At 38.3% G+C, this 23,518-nt stretch overlaps 3 protein-coding genes across 5 annotated transcripts; 2 read left to right on the top strand and 1 right to left on the bottom strand.

The window, feature by feature from the left end:
* The first annotated feature begins 1,208 nt into the window (after window positions 1-1,208).
* LOC103716763 (probable mannose-1-phosphate guanylyltransferase 1) lies at window positions 1,209-5,164 on the top strand. 3 transcript variants are annotated; one of them, XM_026808346.2, is made up of 7 exons: window positions 1,211-1,386; window positions 1,488-1,580; window positions 2,687-2,766; window positions 2,896-3,028; window positions 3,623-3,685; window positions 3,786-4,025; window positions 4,101-5,164. In XM_026808346.2, the coding sequence occupies exons 4-7, from the start codon at window positions 2,918-2,920 to the stop codon at window positions 4,770-4,772; spliced, it is 1,086 nt and encodes a 361-aa protein (XP_026664147.1). In that variant the 5' UTR covers window positions 1,211-1,386; window positions 1,488-1,580; window positions 2,687-2,766; window positions 2,896-2,917; the 3' UTR covers window positions 4,773-5,164. The 3 variants fall into 3 exon arrangements, with proteins under 3 accessions (XP_008803133.1, XP_026664147.1, XP_008803135.1); XM_008804911.4 differs by lacking the exon at window positions 1,488-1,580 and having other exon boundaries at window positions 1,209-1,386; XM_008804913.4 differs by lacking the exon at window positions 1,488-1,580 and having other exon boundaries at window positions 1,212-1,377.
* Window positions 5,165-7,854: 2,690 nt separating this feature from the next.
* On the bottom strand, window positions 7,855-12,297 carry LOC103716764 (CASP-like protein 5B3). The gene is made up of 3 exons (XM_039133125.1): window positions 11,918-12,297; window positions 9,781-9,913; window positions 7,855-8,296 (listed from the first exon to the last, which is right to left on the bottom strand). The coding sequence occupies exons 1-3, from the start codon at window positions 12,046-12,048 to the stop codon at window positions 8,096-8,098; spliced, it is 465 nt and encodes a 154-aa protein (XP_038989053.1). The 5' UTR covers window positions 12,049-12,297; the 3' UTR covers window positions 7,855-8,095.
* Window positions 12,298-14,427: 2,130 nt separating this feature from the next.
* Window positions 14,428-22,050, top strand: LOC103716765 (NADPH-dependent aldo-keto reductase, chloroplastic-like). The gene is made up of 7 exons (XM_008804917.4): window positions 14,428-14,584; window positions 15,460-15,510; window positions 18,177-18,253; window positions 18,389-18,476; window positions 19,975-20,247; window positions 20,350-20,601; window positions 21,726-22,050. Exons 1-7 carry the CDS (start codon window positions 14,474-14,476, stop codon window positions 21,807-21,809), a joined length of 936 nt encoding a protein of 311 aa, XP_008803139.1. The 5' UTR covers window positions 14,428-14,473; the 3' UTR covers window positions 21,810-22,050.
* The last annotated feature ends 1,468 nt before the right edge of the window (window positions 22,051-23,518 follow it).

The following is a 23,518-nucleotide window of genomic DNA, read 5'->3' on the forward strand; positions in this document are numbered from 1 at the left end:
CATTTTGATCATAGGGAGTCTTAAAAGGCTATGACATATGGGTCCTTCAGAAATCAGGATGAGAATCTTTCAGTTGCCGAAAACTCTGTTTAATGTGAGGTCCGCATGACAAATCTATGTTGAGTCTTAAAAAGTATTCTTTGTAAAAATGATAGACCTACTCGACCTCAATGAACATACAAAGGGAGGTCCAATTTTTAATGACTAAAATGCAAGGCAGTCTGAGTACAATTAAATCTAAGTCCAAGATGCAAGCTCACTTTGCACATGTTATCTTAAACCATAAGTTAATGTCGGTGATGGGGACAAGAAGCTTAGGATCCGTCAACTTTATAGAAGAACTGTCCATGCCAAGAATAAGCCAGATCCATAATTATATAACAATAATTGCCCAAACGTTGCGAATATTTATATCGACGCTTGCACCGCAAGAGGAGTCAATTTCCGGAATATGCCGCGTAGTAAATCCACTTGCATATCATATACCTTCAAAACGTTTTCTCCACCATCGAGCGTATTTTTTAGGCGCTGGACGGGCCTAAAAAAGCCATGCCGCGTGCTCAAGCTCCGTAAACCAGAGAAAGGGCAATCGCGGCCCCGCTTCCGGCGCCGTCCCTACAGTATCAGCACGTGCCACATCGTGCGGTGGGATGGACTCGCCTAATTAATTGCATCCGTGTTTGCTGTTACATCATGAACAGCATATATATATATATATATATCCAGAGCATTACTTGCTATTAAATAAATAATATTCCAGTTTGGAGATTTAAATCCAAAAATTATAATTTTATTCAGATGAATGATAAATAGGTTATCATAAGATAATAATAACAACAGCAAAAAAACAACTATTCATTTTTATTTATTTTTCGTGAGAGCAATAGCAAACATTCATGCTGAAATTCTCGCGATCCATACGCCGGTGGCGGCCGTTATGCCGAACCTCGGATCCTCGGTTCCTATTTCTTGCTGCTTGGAACTAAACGGCAGATCTCTGACCGTGGCAAGTGGTTGCTTGAGGCGCTGAAAGGCTGCAAGGCCCGTCGGACGAGTGAGGGAAAACCAGATCTTGTGTGCTGCCTACCGAACGGTGTTGATCACGTTTATCATTGTGAAAGGAAATAAAGAAGGAAAGAATGGGAATTATGAAAGAAGGGAATTAAAAAATCGGGCGGGTCCTATATATATGGGGCGGGGATGGACCATCGGGTCCGGTGGAAGAAGCGGGGCGTTGGGGGACGACCAGAAGAAACCCAAAGTCGCTCCTTTGCCTTCCCCCCCGCCTTTTTCTCGCCGCCTGGGAGTAGGAGAAATAGAGGAAGAGAAGAGATCGGATCTCGCCGGGATTCGCGTCCTCCGGCCCGGATCTGACAGGTATCTGCGGTAAGATCGCGACCATCTTCTCCGATTCGATCTCTCTGGTTCTTCTTTCGTCTCTCTCTCGCTCGCTATCTAGATCTGCTTCCAATCCCATCCGTTCACAGGCTTTCCGGTCTCTGGAGGCGCGTCACCCTTGCCTGGTCTTTACGTACAAGGCGCGAATCTCGAGACGGAGGCTGCAATGTGGATGGAATCCGGTTTTCTTTTGTCTCTGGTTTTCTGTTTGTTTCGAGGTCGGATTGCTTCTTTGTGCTTCGAGTAGGGTTCCGACACCTGTTAGGGCAGGCGTGTTACAGGGTTTCTCTTGCATGTCATTGAGAAAAATCTGCGATTTATCCACAGAAAGTTGAAAACTTCGATAGGATTAGCTCTGCCCCTGTTTTGGTTCGGTTGTATACCTGTATCCGAATAATTTCCTTTTGTTCATAGCTTTGTGTCTATAATTTTGGACCACTGAGATAAAAATTTGCTTCGTTTTTACTGCAAAAACGTCCGTTCTGAAAGATTTTTGGCGGATCTCGTTTGCCTGTATCGTTTCCTTCTGTGCTTTGTTGCTTTTTCTTTTCCTTCGTTGCTTTGTGCAACAGTTTTAATTTAAGTATTTGTGTCTTCTCTGTTCTCTTTGTCCTCGCTTCTGCCTTTAATAGCTGTGCTTGTAAGGAATTTCCCATAAATTATTTTAACAAAAAGGAAATTTTACCACGTTCTTACTTCGAGTTGATCATGAGCTTAACAGTCAGTCATTCACTTTGTTAGATATGAGGACATGTTGTTCCTCCTTTTATTGTTAGCTTGAAGAATTTGGATTTGTGTCATGGTAGTTGGGAGGGGAAAAAAATAAACGCTTGCAGTGTTACATGGGATATATAGCAACTTATAGAAATGATTGGTGAAGAGGGATTCATGATCTCTAGCAAAAATTAAAAAAGAAAAAAGAAAAAAATAGAGGGATTCATGAAGCCAACGCTAAGAAGTTCAGTTAAGGCTTCATGGTCATGGTTATGGTTATTTATGGTTCACCTGCATGAGTAAGATGAATGAAACTTAACAATGTTTTGATGCATTACTGAGAAACTCAATGGTTTGGCTTCTCTCATTGATGGATCCAGCCTGTGTTTTGGCTGGATTGCAAAGCTGCGTTCCAGCTAGAGCATGACGACAATTTCCCCTGTCGAATTTCATGCTTCAAATGACACCTGCATAACCTTTTTGTGTTCTTTCCACCATGGCTCGTCCGCTGCTTTCAATTCCTGTGGGTTCTTGATTCCTTATTAATATCCTGTGACCCTTGCCTCTTCTTCAGTGCTTGGAAGGGATTGTTCTGAGGCCAGGTGGACAATCAACTGCGAGTTTCGACAGTCTTTGGATCCCTTCCTGAGCAAGGTGGCTTTCACTCTTCATTTGAATGTGTCAAAGTAGAGTTTTGTAGAGGAGATCTGTTCTCTAGCAGGACAGGCATATAAATATAGAGAATTGTCTTTGTGGTGCTGATCTCTACCGTTTTTTCGACAGGGGAAAAAGGGAACATTCCACCATGAAGGCACTAATTCTTGTTGGAGGGTTTGGTACCCGCCTGCGGCCTTTGACACTCAGTGTCCCTAAGCCACTTGTTGATTTTGCCAACAAACCGATGATCCTGCATCAGGTATTTGCTTTATATATTCATGTTGATGTTTGAATATGTAAGAGGAAAACTGAAATTCATCATTTTAATGCAATAGTTCTCTTTTTTATGGATCCTAGATTGATTGCTTTAGCTGTTGGTCTAACTTTAACATGTTGTGCCTTTGCTTCTATGTGATACATCACTTACTTCTAGATTAAGAAGATCATCTGCATGAAATCAAGAATTCTTATGGGCTTTTCCTTGCTCAATTTCTATTTATCTACCTTGCAAATCTTTCTTAATTTATATCATGTTAAAGCGTAACCACTTGAAAATTAACCTTTTTTTTTCATTGTTAAGAATTTATTGCTTCTGGATCCAGTTAACGGGCTTTTATGATCAGATCTTTCTTTCTATAACTTATATATCATTATATTGCCAACAGTCTCTATAGATTTTGCAGATTTGGATCACCTTTTTCTTGTATGGCATCTATTTCTAGTGGTAGAAAGAAAAAATAAGCCGTCAAGCTTTACAGATAATTGAAATAAATCGAATGGTCCTTTTCTTAAGTCATAGTTTTAGTCTGAAGCAAGTGACTCTTAGCTGTCTCTGTTTAATACTTTTGATTAGATTGAAGCTTTGAAAGATGTTGGAGTGACAGAAGTTGTTCTGGCCATCAATTATCAACCAGAGGTAAAAGCAAGAATCATCCATCCATATCCACCAGTTCTATCTCAGCGGATCATCTTGCAGGAAGTTTCTGCATGCCCTCATCCGATGTCTCTTTTCTCAGGTTATGCTTAACTTTTTGAAGGATTTTGAGAGTAGGCTTGGCATCAAAATCACCTGTTCCCAAGAGACTGAGCCACTAGGAACAGCTGGTCCCCTGGCTCTAGCGAGGGACAAGCTTGTAGATGGATCGGGGGAGCCTTTCTTTGTTCTCAACAGTGATGTCATTAGTGAATACCCATTTGCTGAACTGATCAAGTTCCACAAAGCCCACGGTGGAGAAGCTACAATTATGGTTACCAAGGTATAGTCGAAGTCCTAGAAATTCTTTCCTCTAACTAATTGTGTTTTCGCAGTGTCATCTTTTTTGGTGGTGTAGGTAGATGAGCCATCCAAGTACGGTGTTGTGGTAATGGAGGAGGAAACTGGAAAGGTTGATAGATTTGTAGAGAAGCCAAAGATATTTGTCGGCAACAAGATCAATGCCGGGATTTACTTGTTGAACCCATCAGTCTTAGACCGCATCGAACTGAGGCCCACCTCAATTGAGAAAGAGGTTTTCCCCAGAATTGCAGCAGACCAAAAGCTTTATGCCAAGGTCCTACCAGGTTTTTGGATGGACATCGGACAGCCAAGGGACTATATCACAGGCCTGAGGCTCTATCTAGATTCTCTGCGTAAGAAATCTCCATATAAGCTAGCTGTTGGTGCCCATATTGTGGGGAATGTGTTGGTGCATGAGAGTGCTGTTATTGGAGAGGGATGCTTGATTGGGCCAGATGTGGCAATAGGACCAGGGTGTGTGGTGGAGTCTGGAGTAAGGCTGGCAAGGTGCACTGTGATGCGAGGAGTACGCATCAAGAAGCATGCGTGCATCTCCAGCAGCATCATTGGGTGGCATTCCACAGTTGGGCAGTGGTCTCGGATTGAGAACATGACAATCCTTGGAGAGGATGTACATGTGGGTGACGAGGTGTACAGCAATGGTGGCGTCGTTCTCCCTCACAAAGAGATCAAATCTAGCATCCTGAAGCCTGAGATTGTCATGTGACAGATGAATGTCCAATGCAGCCGAGTATGCGATCCGATTCGAGTTATATGGTCCTATGGGGGTGCCGTGTGCCTGTTCTTCTCTGCAAGCGTCAGTCAGTCTATTAGCATACATGTTTGATTTAGAGCTGGGTTGTCAAAGTTTGTAGCCAGGTCTTTAGTTGAATCTGTAGATAGAAATGCCAGCATTGAAGTTCTAGTTTTTTATTTTGTTACCAGTTCCATTGATGTGTATTGCTTCATTTATTGTTCTTTTTCCTCTTTTTCAAGAATAATAACGTGGAAATGGTTGGGTCCGATAATTTGTTATCCCTTCTCAGAAAAACATTTGTAATCGTATCTTGTGGCCTGCTGACCGCTTGACTGGTAGGATCTGTCTCAATGATTTGTAGCGGATCTCTGTATTTTGTTATGTGATACAAGCTGGTTTTATGATATTCGGTAGAGGGCGATGATGGCATTCAGCACGTAATCTTTTGCGATCCAATGGATTGGATATGGGGGACTGGGAGTGGAACATGTTTCGAATTCTGACAGAGACTGAATAAGACACGTACACATCAAAGACTATTCCAACTAATTTTTGTAGTTGATTTCTGTACCCTGTTCTCAAATGCCATGGTGATCTGCTCTTGTGCGCTTCGAGCAATTGCCCGGTTGCCCATCTTCCACGCTAACTAAAAAATACAGTTAAAATGACCGCAGAGAGAACCTCTATTCGACAATATTTTTGGATACATCATTTGCTTTAGGGGCTCTGGCAGGCCAATAAGGCAAGAACCCTTGAACAAGAATGGGCTAACCTTAGATCTTTCTAAGTTGGCTTTGCAGATGCTCTTTTTAATGTTTTATTACATTGCTATTTTTCTCTTTTCTTCTCCTTTTCGTTTTCCTCCATAAATAGCGGGATAATCAATTTAGATTTACCACAACCAGAGATACTTTGAGATGCAGCTGCCTTTTTCTTTATGATGCAAATGCATCTGCTATTCTTTCCCGGCAGCTAGAAAAGCCTACTGCTGCTATATGCCTCACGTTGGTTATTCAGATCTATCACTGCTTCAAAATTTTAGCTCGACTTCCTCTCTCTCTCTTCCATAATGTGACTGGCTATATTTTGGGATCTTCAATGAAGCTCCCATGAACCTGGAGACAAGAATAAAACTGCCAGAATAAGGAGCCGAGTACATGCCCAGCCTCTTCATGCTTGCAAAAAGCTGCATGATCCCAATGGACTGATCCTTGAAGTCTGAAGAAGCATGCTGATGAGATTTTCCCTTTGATAAAATATAAGGTGATAGGAATTTAGGTGATAATAATGATAAGCAGGCTTTTATGAAAAAAAAGCTCAAAAGAATCGCTGCGCAACTACCTGGGTTTCTATTTGAAAAGCCACATTTGTCATTCCTTCCGAGTACAAACAGTATTGAGCATGACTACGGACGGATGATATGGCTTGATGTCAACTTTTTTTCAAAGATTAAAATAGTTCAAACTCAGATATAACAGACAACAATTAGAATATCACAAAGGAAACTACTACAAGATTAGTCAAACAGATGGTAGAAAACCTTCACTATATGTAACAACCAGAAGTCGTGGTGAAAGCTAGTGCAATGGGATTATGGAAGTCCAATACCAGCCGTACGACAACTGTGGCTCTGCGGCAGCCAACGTTCCTTTCTAACCACCACTATCACACTTGCTACAGGACAAGGCATAGCAATATAACTGATAGGATTGTAGCGACCGTTGCCTATGCTAGAAGGGAATGGCCACTTAGCTGTCAATGCTTCACACAATAGTACGTAGTCATTAAAAGTTTAAGCTCTAAGGGTTCGAAGCTAATCAAATCCCATCACAAATAGCATAATTGGAAACCTAAGCTGCAATGTCTCCTAATATACAAGAGGTGTTCAAAAGTTTAAGCTCAGGCATCCTTGCCCAGTTCAAATCCAATCACCAGGCTAAGAGTTCACGGTTGGTGACAGTCTAGCCTCCAACATCTCTTGTTCTCTACATACCTCACCCTCACTCCAGCTCCTCCCCACGTCAATCCCGTTTTCAAACCTCCTCCATAAATCCTCTGCATGGTATTATTTATTCTAATAACTTTTACTTATTGTTCTTATGTTTATACTTGATGTAGCATATTCAATCTTTTTTAACTATTTATACCATTCTACTTTTCTTGTTTTGCATGCTGGGCAGAATTTTTATTTGTGGTTCATTATTTTCTTTCACTATTTATTTTTAAAATCTTTTGTGTTTTTCAGTTTACCCTTTTTTTTGTCCTCTTCGTCTTGTTCTGTGTTTTTTAGGCTTTTATTATTATACTTAGTCATTTTTTTATTTTTTTTTATGTTTCATATTTTTTATTTAATTGAATTTTCTCATTTTTCCATATTATCATTTTCTTTCTATCATTTTAGTTTTGTATCATGTAAATCCAATATAATTTTATTTTTATTTTTTTTAATATTCCTGTAATAAGTTCCATGTTTAACTTATTCTCTTGGTATGCAAATTTTGCTTTGCATTTTCATTTTTAAATTATGCTGTCTTTTTAATTCCTTGTGAGATCTTGTGAATATCTTCTTCTATATTTCTGTATCTCATTTATATTTATGTTGCATTATCTATTGACTTTTTCTAATTAATTTTTAAGGTTCAACTTTTATTTATATATTAGAAATACAAATAAATTAATAAAATAGATAACGGACAATCTTTAAGTGCTCATTTTCTAATATCTTATGATTTATCTGCTTATCCCATTTCAAACTATACGGTTGAAAAAAGAATTTCCATAAAGCAATACCGAGGATGCCTTATACATAAAAATTTGAGATCTCCACTGTGGAAACCTCCTCAGATTCATGAAATCACCTGGCAGTGAAACTCATCAACTCAAAGTTTATCAATACCAAAATCCATGAATTAAAACTATCTAACTTGACTAAGACCAATTTTCACCGACCCACATTCTATTTTAGAAAAGCAAACCTAAATTAATAAGTATACTCAGCATCAGTGTAAATATCACACATTTAAATCAACATTTTTAGGATTTATCTTCTCTCTACAATTTCAGAAATAGCAACAATCTAAGGAATTCTCATAAATCATAATAGAAAGTTAAACAAATTTGCTGGCCAGGCAGGATGGCTTGAAACTCGTGATAGTTTAAGCATAATGTGTAACTGAGAACTCAATAGTAACAGGTAGGTCCATCAAACATTCTTGGAACTCTGAGAATGACAATGAAAGAAACATTTTGTCCCAAAGAATTTACTACTACAGCAAAAACATATACAAAAGCAGTCAAACAGATGCCAGGAGCCAAAACATCACTAGCGAAGATACAGCGATAAGCAGCCATGTGAGAAAAGCCAATACAATGGAGATCTCATATCTGCCACATGAGAGTTGAGGATACCTACTGCAGAAGCCCACATCTCTCACAAACAAAACAGTCACACCTGCTGAAGAGCATGCTGCGGCAAGCGATAGAGTTGCTGTTACCTGTATTAGGTGAGAATGGTTGCTTCCACGTCACAGTAACATAAAAAAGAGGGTTCTACTATTTGGTTAATTTCAATAAGTATAGATAAAGTAGCATTGAAATGGAAACTTAAAGATCTAAGAGAAACATGTGGCAATGGAAAGGCACTATTGTAAAATGAAGATTAACTACGCCCAAAGGCAGCGTATAGTGAATTTGTTGCACAAATCAAGAGAAGCATATAAACATAGCATTTAAGGCATGGATGTAATAGTTAATTTATGCATACGAACTATTTCAACAACTTTTTCCAGGATTTGACATCTTTGTTATGTTCTGGCCCTGTCTTGCAATCCAAGATAATTTAGCTGAAAATTCCCAAAAAATAATTAACAAATTGAAAAACTGAATAGAATAAAGTGACTTCAAGATATATGACATGCAAAAATGAAGAACAAAATAGATTAAGTTCTCATGGAGGCACAAAAAAGAAATCTAACATCCAAGTGCAACTCAGCCAACAGAAATAACAAACTTAATGATTAATATGATGACATCTTAAATGGATGATGCCATATATAACATCCTAACATATGCCTCTGTTCTGCAAGTTTATGACAGAAGTCGGCTGTTCTCAACTAAAGTAAGGTGTTTCGGATAGATCCAGTTCAGATCACCTCCAAAATTGTGTCCATAACAATGTAACAAGTAGTAATTTCAATTAGGTCTAGCAAAAATGATTAAAGTGGAAATAAAAAAAAGTCTTTTACATATGCAAAGCACGGGTAAAGTTCACTCTTTATACCAATTTTGGACCGTACGGGTGTATACCTAGGAGCACTTTCTGATATATATTTAAGAACTATTGTTATCTATCAATAAGAAGCACTAAAAACTCTGATCTTCCAACAGTTTAGTTATTGAAAAAATATATAAACTGTAATTAATTATCTAACAAAAGATGTATAACATTAAGAATTTAGATAGTGCTAATAAGAAACGACAGCTACCTTTGCGGTGCTCATATCTCCTCAAGAAGAGGGAGAAACATGATTTATTTGGGAAGCTAGCTGCAACAAAGCTAGTTAACAAAAATAACAATGAACTTGAAATTTAAGTCCCGACTTTATTCTGTCAAAGTTTTTAAATTTAAAATACTTTTATGTTAAAGACTTCTAGAAACCTTAATCATACTTGACTACATACTTGCCATAACCAAAATCATGTGAAAAACAAATGCAGAAAGACGGCTGGCGGGAAAAGTCTGAAATTTTTGTAGTTTAACCTGTAAGATCATAAACAGGATATGACAGACTTTGGGTACCCTAATAAATGGATTTGTTTATATGAAAAAGTGAGGACCAAATATATAAAAGATAGCACACTACGTTCTTCAGTTACAAGTCTTGACATATAATTCAAGGCATACAGATATATCTCAAAAACTAAGCAAGCCTTCAAAAGGGCACATGAAAAATGAAGTGAATGGATGACAGATAATTACCCAGTCACCAACCACGAACAAGCTTACTAGCACAGGGTTATGCAGATCTCTTTTAATCCTCAAAGCATAGACATCAAGACATGCAAGTCCCAAGCTCCACAATGCTTGCAGCCCCATAGAAGCAATCAAGTAGCTGAATGCAAAAGGCATCATCATCAGCTCATACAAATTAAAATGTCAATGTCATCATCAATATAATGTCAATTGCCCCAAGTGAGCTTTTTTTGGAAGGATGATCTGCATTTACTTTATTTCGTGGAATTGTCATATAAGAAGCATGAGATTATCCAATTTGCTTTAAGCTGCTGAAAAAGCGTGGAATTTACTGAAAAGAATCCCTTACTAACCAATGCCAGGTGGTCCACACCAACTTTCATTTATGTTTTAACTCCTATGGTGATCACAGTTAGAAATCAAGATTTGAGTTCATTTTAATATCTAAAAAAGCTAATCAACAATGCGGTATCAATCACACTAAGCTAGCACTATATCACACCTGGACAGACAGAAGGGATCTCTTCCCTTATTCAACATATAATCAGGAACCTAATAATAGTGTACCAGGCTCCCAAGACTGAACTTACAGAGTTCTTTTATTCATATTGTCTTGAAGATATGCAGTAACAGTATACTAGCAGCATATTAACAATATGTACATTTATTTTCATCTTATATTTCAAAAACAAAAATGCAGTGTGAAGATTTTGTAAATAGAAGGTATGGCATCCACTAAGGCCAAGCAACACCAAAATTTGCCACCCTATTACCAGAGGAACCCTGGCAATTATAAAACCAAAAGATATTTTCACATCATAATTGAATCTTAAGCCTGAAAAAGTTCCAGCTGCGGAAAGTCAGGCAGATTCAGTGACAATGATATAGACATATTATGGAGATGTACAGATTAGGAAACAGAGGTTGATGACTTTTGATGTTGAACTTGTCCCTGGACCAAAAATTCACTCATAAGCCATAACCACTCCCACACCAAAAGCAATTTGTGCAGTTGTCTGTTCCTTCAGTCTTATGGTATACCAGTTCTTTCCAATTGTCCAGTGCATTCCTTTAAGGTGCCATTGAATTTATTAAAAATTGGCACTTAGCATGTAAGTTAAAACATGATATTAATTTATAGCAGTGCTTCGGTCAAGTGGCAAGATGAATAAGGACTGTCGACTGGATTAAGATAGCGTTTGATTCAACAGTCAAATGTGGACCAAGGACATGTCATATTTTGTAAGAATATTTCACCAAAACCTTTCACCATGGTGGTGGATTAATGTCTTAAAGGATGCCATATATTGTAATATATTGTAATACTGTTATTTTACTTATTAACTTGACAATTGAATTTTCTTTACATTGTTACCCATATCAACAACAAGGAGTCTTGCTCAGCGACAAAACAACGATCAACTTTTGGAATTTGTAATTTTTTTTTTTAAATCGTGATAATATCGTTATCCCAGACATGCAGTGAAAATATTTGTAGTAGTGCCCTTTTCCTGATCAAAAGTATGCACAATGTGGCAACCCTCATCTCACAAGATCTCGTCTATTATGATTATTTGGAAACTAGGACAAATTTTCAAACCTTGTCATCTTACTTGCAGACTCATTCTTGAGGCTAACCATATTCAGAAAAAGTAGCATGTTATGACAACAACAACCTCTATCATTCGAACCGCAGACACTTGACAGAAATGATTTCCATAACATTTTTAATTCTATCTGAAAAATGGAGGTCAAGCGACAATCCTCTCAATGCACATCAATGATCCACTAATCGTCCAACTAATTCCTTTAAACTCAAAAACTAACTCATACCAACATCACATGTCCCCAGTGGTGTTACAGTGCACAGCCCTACAAGATAGCATGTCATTCCTCATACTATTATCACTCAAAATACAAGCTCTAAGCTATAAGCCATCAACTTCAAATCCCTATAAAAGCATAACAAGAACAAGCGAAAAATCTAGCAAAAATATACGAGCAAATCGAAGCACAGCAATTTGGTGCAGCTAGATTGGATTGATCAATCGAGTCGTATGTGGGATTACAACAATTAAGCTCCAAACAGAAAGCAACTCCAATTCAATTCAAAACAGATAGGAAGGGAGGGGAGGGGTGTTACCAGAAAGCGGTGTAGTTGGAGAATCCAAAGGCCGAGAGCATCACCCCAATCGAAGCCCCCGCGAAGGCGCACTGCCCGGTCCTCAGCAGTAACCCGCTCCAAGTACCCGGGCTCCCCACCACCACCTTCATCTCTTCCCTCACCTCCTCCTCCTCCTCCTCCTCCTTAAAAGAACCCTAACTAAAACCCGACAAAACCCTAGATCTCTCCCAACCGATGGTGGATCTCTTTTCTCTGAATGTTCTTCAAACTCTAAATTAATTTCTTCAATCCGAACAGTAACCGGTCGGTTCCCAAGATTCCTTTATGGAGGAGGGGAGAGGCCGGGGGATTTCAGCTCCTGCCGAAGGGCAAAATGTCTCAGCCTATGTTTGGTTTGGTCGGGAACGAATAAAGAAGGAATATTCTACACTATTTACCAAAAAAAAAAGGAATATTCTACACACCGTTCCGTCTCTTTACCCTTTTCCTTTTTTTACTTTTTTTCTCCTCCCAATCCCATCATCGTCCATGCGCTGCTAGAAACATCATCGATGATTCTTTTTACCTTCGATCACGAGTAATGATAGGGAGAACGCGTCGGAAAATTAGGGCGCGGGCAAAGTTTCACTGGCCATTATAGTTTGCACAAATGTCAAGCACACATGACACATTATTGCAGCTATTTACAGTGTATGCGACAAGAATATCAGCTTGTTACCTCTTTTTAATTCTTTCCTTATTTGCCACTTCTTTTTCGATTTTTCGCCAAGATTTTTTGAATGCAATTCCTACGTCGATTTAATGATCTGGCCTTGCTGGATATTCTAGTAGCCCGAGAATATTGCCTTTGCTATGCTTGGAAATCTATTGATTTATAGCATTAAACTAAATACAATGCATCCAGATTTGATGAAGCATCCCGAATCTTGATGCACCTCAAAATCAATCTTTACATGAGGCAAACCGACTAATAAAAGCTCGCCATCTAGCTGCGGACTGGTTAATCAGAACTTGCCATATGGTCGATCCAAAAGGCAAACATAGAGTCTTCTATATTTCAAACTGTCCTTCGAACTAACAACAACTCGGTCGTGATCATTAATTATTTTCTAACAAACACGACACACAAGCAAATCCTTGAGACCGAGAATCATGGGCATAATTCGTAAATGAGATATGTGGTTTGTTACCTTATCGACTAAATTATAATCCTATACTACTCAGTGATGGACTCTGATCTTTGCTTATATATTGCATTCGTGGAGGCTCTCTAGGTAAGTTTTTTCTTTCTTCGATTATCTTACATTATTTCTCTGCTCCTCTAGGACCTCCTCCTATTGTTGAGAGCCATATTTGACTTAAGTATTGGAGAATCCCCCAGGCATGCTCATGCTCAAGTGGATGGATTTTTTATTTTTGTTGTCTTAAGTCAAAGATAGTATTGGATGTCAGGTTCCTCCGGCATCCAATGCAAACTCGTAGATGCTCGATGTCGGGATCATTGCCAATCGAGCCCAAGCAGCCATCGAAATATTGTTGTGGAGGCATAGAGTGATCTTATACAGTCTTTTCGATTGGGACAGTAGACGAGTCGGGATCTTCAACAACCCCGTTAACTCAATGTCTAGGCCGGATTGGTTTCCAACGGCAACACATCATCATACTAACCTAATTTTAAAAATCAAAATTTCTATTATCTCAAGCATTTTATTTAGACTTGGCAATTCAAGTTTTTGGCTAAATTCAACAATCTTGTACCGTCGACACAACAACCATCCTCTCATGTCAGATCTAATACGAGTCTACATGAATCTGCCGACTCCATAACCAAGGTCATTAATACAATCATTCAAGCTGTAATTGCACCTCGTGTATTAAGGTATGATCAACAATAGTTTTTTTTTTATGTCAATTCTTATTAACAATATATCATCATTTCGTGACTGCTGCTAAATTTTAAAACCCCTGCACGAGCACCGCCTTAATTTTCCACCAAAAAATACCTATTGGGCGTGTTTGAGAGAAACCTTTATTCCTGCAGAATCGGGCGCAAGGAGCCGCTCTTGGGCTCCCCGTTTCTTCCCCAGAATTCTACTTCTCAGCATGATCCAACGCGAAGTTTCCAAACATGCCCTAAGTAGCAGGTACCAACGAGCGGCGCACAGATTAACACCGGGCCGCCAAGTGGCACTAGAATGGAACCCAGATGATGTCATGGCCATCGTCACGGGAACGAATCCTGACGACCGTCTCAGGATTCAGCGGCAAGCTTGGCCCAATTTTGAATACCTCTCGTTGCGGCCGACAAAAATCCCTCGGCAGCGCTCTCTTGAAACAGTGATGGATCGAGTGCCTAAAGTTTTGCCACGTAATCATCCTTCCAAATCCGCGCCTCAGGGTATTTTTAAACTAAAATGCGAAGACAAAAAGAAAATATAAATCATATGGGCGGCTTGATTCAACTAAAACCTACGTGGCAACGATCCGTGAACGGGAGGAAGCTTTAAATAGGCTCCTGAGCTCCTTTCCTCGTGCATCTTTCTTTGTGAGCCGACGAACTCCTCACTCTCAGAGATGGCTAGGTTTTTCACCCTGAACACTGGGGCAAAGATTCCTTCGGTAGGTCTGGGAACCTGGCAGGCGGATCCCGGCGTCGTCGGAGATGCTGTAGTAGCCGCCGTCAAGGTACTAATCTCTCTCTCCCCCTCCCTCCTTGGTGTTTCTTGGTTCCGATCTTTCTTGATTTTCTTGTTGTGTGAAGTTTTCAAAGACTTATGTCCTTCCGGTTTTTCCTCTTTCTCGGGGTTGGGTTTTCTTCACGGCTTGATCCTGATTAAGATGTCATTTTCCATGACCTTCTTGATTTTTTTTTTGTTTTTCGTGCTTTCAAGATTATTGCTAGTCTCTTTTGATGTTCTTTGAACTGGCGACATGCTTTCGCTCATCAGATGGGAAGTGCGATTAAACTTGCGAAAAGTATGGTCGGTTGTTTTGCTACATGTTTCTGAGGGTTGTTTTTGTTGAATTTAATGCAAAATATTCGATTTTCTCTTCGAACACCCACTTGGAGTGCAAATTAGTGATTGTTCTCTGATTCTTGGCACGCGTTCGATTTTGTTTGAGTTCGCGAGTCCTCTAAGGCTACCAAGAAAGGACACGACACTCCTTCTTCCCCCAGGTGGAAGATTAATTTCACGCAAGATTCTTTTGTTTCTTTTATATGTGGTATTAAGCCAAGTAAGGCTCTGTAAATTTTATTTCTTTTGCTTCACATGGAAGATCTCCGATAGTATTCGAAGTTGCTGTTGATTTCACAACCTGATTCTATGTTCTTTAAAGAAATTGTAATTGATCTCATGTTTCCCATGCCAGTGCACGTAGCTGTGGATCAAAGGCTGTAGAAAACTGTGATCTCATTTTTTTTTTCTTTTTTGTATCTGAGACGAAAATATGTGTCCGTTTTCGTTTTTGCTTAAATAGACAGTCTGATTCCAAGCATATTTGCTAGGACTGGTTTGCTTTTTAGCTCTGAAATTTATGTTGCCTTTATGATGGTGCAGGCTGGTTATAGGCATATTGATTGTGCTCGAATATACGACAATGAGAAGGAGGTATTTTAGTGAACACTAGCTTCAAGTTATTCCTTTGTAGCCCTAGAAGGCTTCTTTTAGTGCGTGCTTTTTGCTTGAATGCCTTTTATCTGATATCATGATTACATTAGAATGATACTGGAATCATTAGATGAAAACCTGTCTTAACCAGGCAGAGTTTGGTGTGTGCGCTATGGGGCGGCTGAATCATTGTTTTTTTTCCTACAAAGCTGTTAGGAGTTGGTTCTAGAGATGTACCTTATTCTCATACCAATGTTTGGTGCAATTCTTGTTTAGCACTGTATCATATGAACACCCAGTTTATACCCTGTCAAGGGTATGATAAAACAATGCATTTTATGAACTTTATTTCAAATATTTGTTTTTCTCATCACATTATCATGATAGTTTTACAACAGTGGAGAAACATGTCTTATGCCACTACGGTACATCTTTTTGCTTATATACTTACGGTGCAAAAATTGCATTTATAGTATAGATTTTTGTTTTTGTTTTTTCTCTGAATAGGCAGTGCTGGTTAAATTCCACATTACTTGAAATATATCATGTATATTGTTTTATTGAATCATAAACTAGCTTTAAAATTATTACTGCTCATGAAAATAATTATGGAGAAAAATGTCTTGAAGTTCATGGTTAAAAGAGCTTGAAATTTGTTCCATTTTGTTCTACACACAATGAATGACTTTATTTACCTTTTTGGAAAAAGGGATATACTGCATTGATGCTTCTTTTGTTGTTGTCTATCATAGTACATCATATGATAGACCATGTAAACGTAACATTGCCAACATTGTCATATCCATGCTGATCATACCCCCAAGATACGGATGGCTTGTATCTTGTTGACAAGCCAACAAACAAATCTGAAAGGACAAGATTTCTTATGGAAAAAGGACGTAATAGAAACCTACTCTTATCAAACCTTCTAAGATAGGCCTATCTCTCCCTAAAAATTGGCATGTTTCCATATGTCTCATTAAAATTTGGCACGTATGCATATATCACCTTAACAATTGGCTTGTGAATGCCATCAAATTTTTCGTTTACTTAAAAGAATAATAACATTTTTTGCTCCATAATGTGATATGAACTTGCAAAAGAAGTTATACTAAAAATAAGCTTCAATACAGTTATTAGAGTCCTTTTATATGTTTCAAGACAAGTTATGTGCTGATGTGGTTGACATTTCTCCGCTACAATACAGTGATGAAGGCCAGCCTTATGATCCATGGTGATAGAAATCTTGGCTTTATCCTTAACTTTCTCTTTAATTTACACAAATTTTCCCCCTTGAAGAATTTAACAAACAAATAATACTGGTTTGGATTGCGAGAACGGTATCAGAAACAAAGCCAAATTAGTTGTTTGATACTTTGACAGAATGTTATAGCAAATGCTGTGGAATGAAATTTAAACTTTCACTGCTCTGTTCATCTTGTAACAGCAACAAGCTGTGGAACTTGACCTCTTTCATGGAACCTTCTGAACAGTTTACCCATATCCATGCACCGTCCTTGTTAGCCTCTCCAAGGGGAACTAACAGAATAAGAACAATAATACAACAACATACCAAAGGTAATTTGGCCTAAATTTTTGAAATCGCTCGTTCCATCCTTACTTTCCTCTTTTTATAAACAAAACATATTCAATCTTTTCTGTTGGTTTTTTACCAATATGGAAGGAGATAGGAGGTACTATGGCTAATTATCTGGTAAGGCAATAGGCAGCTTCAGTTCAAGTCGAACCTTGTTTTTTTTAATAATAATAAAAAAAAAATTGGCGTGGGGCAATAGGCACCTTTATGCCTACCTTTTTATGGTTGCAGTACTGATCTTTATTAAAAATTCTGGGCCGTATCCTTTATATTATTTTGATAATGGAAACATGCACTGCTATTTAGACAACAATCCCTTCAAGATAACATATATTGATGCCTCTCATGGTAGGGAGCTTTGTAGTTTCTAAAGCATCATATGCAAATTCTAAGAAAATGCAGATGCACCAGAAGGAAAGATAAGGAAGCCTGAAGGGGGTTGAAAAGGGGTGGGTGGACTTCTGGTACTTTGCTGCCCTGTCTCTTGGATGTTCCTTTTAAATGTTATTTGTTTTTATGATCATCTAACTTAGAAAAAAAAGCGGTTACTTTCTGCTTTTGAAATGACAATTAAATGTGTCCCATATTTGACAAGCAGTAAAGTAGTATATCAGAAGTCAGTTGAAACAATAGGTTTGAGCTATTAAAAGAAATATATGATCTAATTATTTGGCAGCCGAAGGATTTTATCAGAGGTATATTAGGTCTATCAGAGGCCTAGTTTAGGGCTGCTGCTTTCAGAAGGTGAGAATATGGAAAAAGAGTTGCATTTAGATAACTGGTTCAGAACTCTGATTGTTACATCCAACTTAGAAAGGTTTGTTTATCAAATATTTGCAGCAGAGAGAGAGAGTAATGCTCCTTTCTTATAGCATTTAATTAATAGATGACACCACTAGAGGTATGCGTGCATCAGTTTTGTATGTTTTATGCAACTTGACTAATCACTTGGCAGAAAAGATGACCTCTTGTCTTTCTATGTTTCCTTTTTCCAACTCTTCTTGATGACATAATGATCAATATTCAGCTTGCTATAGAAACATTGTAATACTATTTGTGATTATTATAGGTTGGTTTGGCTTTGAAGAAGTTGTTTGACGAGGGTGTAGTCAAGCGTGAAGATCTGTTTATCACCTCTAAACTATGGTTTGTTTTACTTCTTGTCTTGAAATATTTTCGTAGTCAATATGTATGTAATGGAGGTTTTAGAGAAGCTCCATCTCTTTGCAATTTTTTTCTGCTACTTCTCTATTAGCTAACAAAATGTAAAGTGATTTTCAGGTGTGGAGATCATGCACCGGAAGATGTGCCAGTGGCAATGGATTTAACTTTGAAAGACTTACAGCTTGATTATGTAGATCTTTACCTTGTAAGTTTTAAATAGTTGCATCTTTTTTTATGTCAAAGGTACTTATTTTCAGTGTAATAATTATAGTCAGTACCAAATATTCATTCATTTTTTTATTTTATGAATTTTTCATTGTGTAATGCTCCCCTTATCTAGGGAAAAAACCATTATCTCCAATCCTTCTTTCTAGTCTAGTTATGTTCACCTTTGAAATAAATAAATCCCAAGAGCCATATTCTTTGTACTATATTTTCATTATTCTTTGCTCTTTCCAAGTAAGTATCAGAAACTATTGAAAAATGTCTTACAAATCCTACAAGCACCGGCTACCGAAAGTAGGCAAAAATTGAGACCAGTCGTCCAATTTATTGGTGTTTCCACCCTCCAATTTATTTAGGTGGTTGAAGAATAATCCGTCAAACAAACAACAATTTTTTATAATTGGAAACCATCTCATTTATTAGGAGTGGCAATTTACTCCGCTCCATCGGGAATTGGACCTGACCCAACCCTAATGGGGTGGGTTTTACCCGATCCGCAACGGATTCAAGATGGGAATTGGTAATGGTAAAACCTGCCCCAAACCCTACCCGACCCATACCTGATCTGTTGCCATCCCTATCACTTGTGTTCTTTTCCTATTTGCCTTCTTCCAACCAGTTGTTATTTGGGTAGGGTTGTAATGCATGCTTTTGATGGAGGCCCATCATTGAGAGTTGATGGAGTGGACAAGTGGACAAGAGGGTAGTGATGGAAAATTTGGAACATTTAGGAAAGAGAGGAGGAAATACAAGGGAGTTGTAATGGAGCATTTTAGTCAAAGAACACAAGCAATTGGATAAAAGAGCCAAAATAATTACATCTAGCAAGGCAATTTCTCTCACATTAAGATTTTTTCCCCCTTAGAGAGGGTGAGGATAATTTTTGATTGTAGGAGGATGAAGCTTTCTTCCCCTGTTTGATCATGTGCTAGACTTGTATTATGGATTCTCCTTGTGATCAAAGGTTATGCAAGGTTGGGTCCTATTGGGTATGTTCTATTGTGGTAACTTTACTCTAACATAATCAAAATCTAACTCTTGGAGACATCTTGCAAACCTACAGGGTCTTGTAGTCGAAGAATATCAAAGCTTGCTTATACCTTCTCTTTTCTTTCTTTATGCCTAAAATCACATGAGCTTAGTAATCTTAAGGATTGTCACAGACAAATTAAGGAATAATATGAACCATTCTCTTCCCTCACAGGCTGTAATTTCTCATATTACTTTGGCACATTAATTTTAGAAAAATGCCAAAACTTGCTTACACCTTCCCTTTTCTTTCTTTATGCCTAAAATCACGAGCTTTGTAATCTTAGGGTCAAATAAACTACGGAATAGTTTGAATCATTTTGCCTCCCACACAGGCTTTAATTTTGTCATGTTACTTTTGACACATAACTTTGAGAACCATGTTGTTCAAATTATTGCTGTAACAGCATCATATTTTTTTAACTTACCATGCTGCAAATTTGTCAAAGATCCATTGGCCAATTCGGGTTAAAAAGGGTAGTAGTGTCAGACCTGAAAACATGATGCCACTTGATATGCCTGGTACGTGGGGAGCAATGGAAAAACTATATGATTCGGGTAAAGCTCGTGCCATTGGTGTGAGCAATTTTTCTACCAAGAAGGTAGAAGATTTGCTTGTGACTGCACGTGTACCTCCAGCCGTCGTTCAGGTGGAATGCCATCCTTGTTGGCAACAGATGAAGCTCCGAGCATTCTGTCAATCAAAGGGCATTCACCTCTCTGTAAGATTTCAAGTTGTCAACATTGAGTTTTTTATGTTGCTTGATCTTAGTTTTGCACACCCATTTGCATAAAAGATAAATTTCATGGGGCCTCTTTTGCAGGCATATTCCCCACTGGGTTCGCCTGGGACGACATGGATCAAGGGCAGCAATGTACTTACAAACCCAATTGTGAGCATGGTTGCAGAGAAATTGGGCAAGAGCCCTGCACAAGTTGCATTGCGTTGGGGGCTTCAAATGGGTCATAGTGTGCTGCCCAAGAGCACAAATGAAGCAAGGATAAAGGAAAATTTGAACCTTTTTGATTGGTCCATTCCTGACGACTTGTTTGCCAAGTTCTCTGAAATTGAACAGGCAAGTAATCCTTTTCCTAGTTCCATATTTCTTTGAGTTTTATAATCTTGGCTTAATGGAAAAATTCTATCCTTGAGAATTGTCTATCATCTCTATATGCTACCTCCCAACCTCCTATGTAAAACACTAGTCTCAAGTATTCTTTAGCCTTTAGGTACTTTTAGCTGTGGATGAAAGACTATTTAACTTCTGAAAAACATTAAAAAATACTAGATGTTATTAAAACAATCAATCAGTATTCTGCCTTAGATGGTTGATCCTCACAACATTGTATATCAATTTCTCAGCCCCATTACTGAAAGTGCATTTTCTTGATTTCTGGCCCATAAATTGGAATGTACCAATTCTCTGTCAAGCGTCCTTGTTTTGTTAGATGAACAATGTATTTGATAATATGCAAGTATAATCGTAGTTGGCTGATAGCATTAGCACATGTGTTGCACAATCACGTGCATTTCTTAGATTGTGGTTTCTTAAGTCATTACAGAAAAAGGGGTCATAGGATAGGGTATTAATTCTGCGCCCAAGGCCCTTATTTTCTCTAGCATGTTAATTTATGCCCAAGGCCCTTCTCTCTCTCTCTCTCTCTCTCTCTCTCTCTCTCTCTCTGTGCAAGCGCACACGCGTGCATATGTGTCTGTCTATATGTGTGCATGCGTGCACATACTCAAGCATCTCTCTGAGTTTCTCCATGTCAATTCCAGGCAGTGGTATTCATCCATTTTCCTTGTGAAATGGGTTGCTATAGTTAAGAGAAGATTCAGAAAATGAAATTAAAAAGTTGGAAGTCATTTTCTATAAACAATGATAAGAACTTTAGGAAGTAATCATTATTTTAACTCACAAAAGTCCCGTTGATTTCCCGTCATTGTAAATGGTCTTTAAGTAAGAAATGGTCTCCTAGTTATTACCAAAAGTGATTATTTTTATTTTGTAAGGATCAATGAGATTGCTTCTTTCACTTTTCCTCGGTGGGAAAGATTGTGGAACCTAAACCTTATTGAGCAAGAGAAAAAGGCTAACTGTATGATAATGATAAAAGGAGATTTTACTGCTTGTAGAAGTTGGAAGTCTAAGTTACGTAATTTTTGTTCCTGAGAGATCTTGCGGTTTGTGATGTACAGGCAAGGCTGATTAGAGGCAACTTTGCTGTTCACCCTCAAAGTATTTACAAAAGCGTGGAGGAACTCTGGGATGGCGAGATCTAAGCAGCTCCTTTTTCTGTTACAAGTTCCTCAACAGTAATGTTTCGCCCGGCACTCATGCAAGTCTAAGAATGAGTTTATCCGATTCTGAGATATACACTCCCATCTTATCGACTTCAAGTGCGTAATTGTCTAGTTCTTTTTTGTGCCAATAAAAGGCACTGTAAGACGTGTATTGGTTGGCAAACATGTAGTGTTTTCTTATAATATCAGATATATGATCAGCTGGTTGAATAGCTCAAAAGTAGTTATAAACTTTCCAAATTTATTATGAAACAAATAACCAGAAAAAACAGATTTTTCAAGAATTTTTATTATCGTCTAACCGTTACAGATGCTTTTTCCTATGTTGCAACCAAACATAGTCTAAGAGTGAAGGTTGAGGAAAATCAAAAGGCATGCAAGTTTCCTGCTTACAAAGGTCACTGGAAAAATAAAATAGAAACATCTTGTCTTATTTCAACATTATGCACTGATAAAGTGAGAAGTTAGAATATGAACTTAGAGCAAACCTACTGATACTGGTACGATTGAGCTATCTAAGTATGATGTCGGTTTTAGTTAGATTTATATGAATTTGGTAATATTGACTTAATTTGATTGGAAAAATGTTTAATAGACTTTGGTAGACCAAAAAAAACACAGCTAAGATTTATGGATGCCCTATGAGATTCCTGAGAAAGGAAGGCATCGATCTTGATCTAAACCCTAAAAACAAATAAATATAAGATTATTGATGGAGAATTTTGGTAATCTAGTTTAGAGTACACCACCAACAACAAAATGTCCTTAGAGCCTAGAGAATCAGTATAGCGACTGCTCAATTAATATAATGTCGATGTAAATCAAATCAATAAGGAAAACCATATGAGCTTATAAGGGACCTATCTAAAGGTCGGTAATAAGTAATCTTTGATAGAGGTGTCAATAAACCATCGTGCTCGTCCTCCATGTAATTCTTGCAGCTTGTATCTCTGCCACCCATAATTGGATAGGGGTATAATTGGATAGGGGTTGTAGTTTTCACGTAAAAAAAGATTCATCTTCCTTTGCACGAATCCACCATTGAATCATGCAGTGGTCGCTTTAAGATCCATACAGATGGATTGATGAATGAGTTAGGAATGTTTTGAGATATGTGTAGAGGGTGCTTTAATGGTTGACATCGCGAAAGAAGATCAATCATTCTTTCATACGAAAGATACAATCCGGACCTGATAACCTCCCATCCACCTACATGCGTGCGAGCAATGTAGGCCTTAGTTGATAATTGTTCGACTACATGCCAGCCTAATATGCTCCCATTTCATGGAGGGCCATGATCCCTGGGTGATACCCAAAATGGACATAGGATTAGCTAGCTTGTGCGGAATCATGTACCCAAACTTGTAGTATTTGTGAGATACGGTCCAAGCGTTTGTATGCTTTCGGTTTAATTTCAGCCACTATGGGGCTTGATCAAGTGTGCTTTGTGCGCTCCGTGACTCGAATTTGAATATTTGATGGGCAAAATCAAGGTGCAGCATACCAGAACGAACAGAAGAAGATATCCAATCAAGTCACACGGAAGACGTCCGAATCGATCTACATCTCTACATGAGATGAATCCACTTAGAATCAGCTTTGCATATTACAGGGCAGGCAAGTAATAGAGTCTACTTTGTTCTCAATCTTGTCCTTTCTTCGGACCTGACCTACCGGAAAAAAAATCA

Source organism: Phoenix dactylifera, chromosome 13 (genome assembly GCF_009389715.1).
Source record: "Phoenix dactylifera cultivar Barhee BC4 chromosome 13, palm_55x_up_171113_PBpolish2nd_filt_p, whole genome shotgun sequence".
Classification (NCBI taxonomy): domain Eukaryota; kingdom Viridiplantae; phylum Streptophyta; class Magnoliopsida; order Arecales; family Arecaceae; genus Phoenix; species Phoenix dactylifera.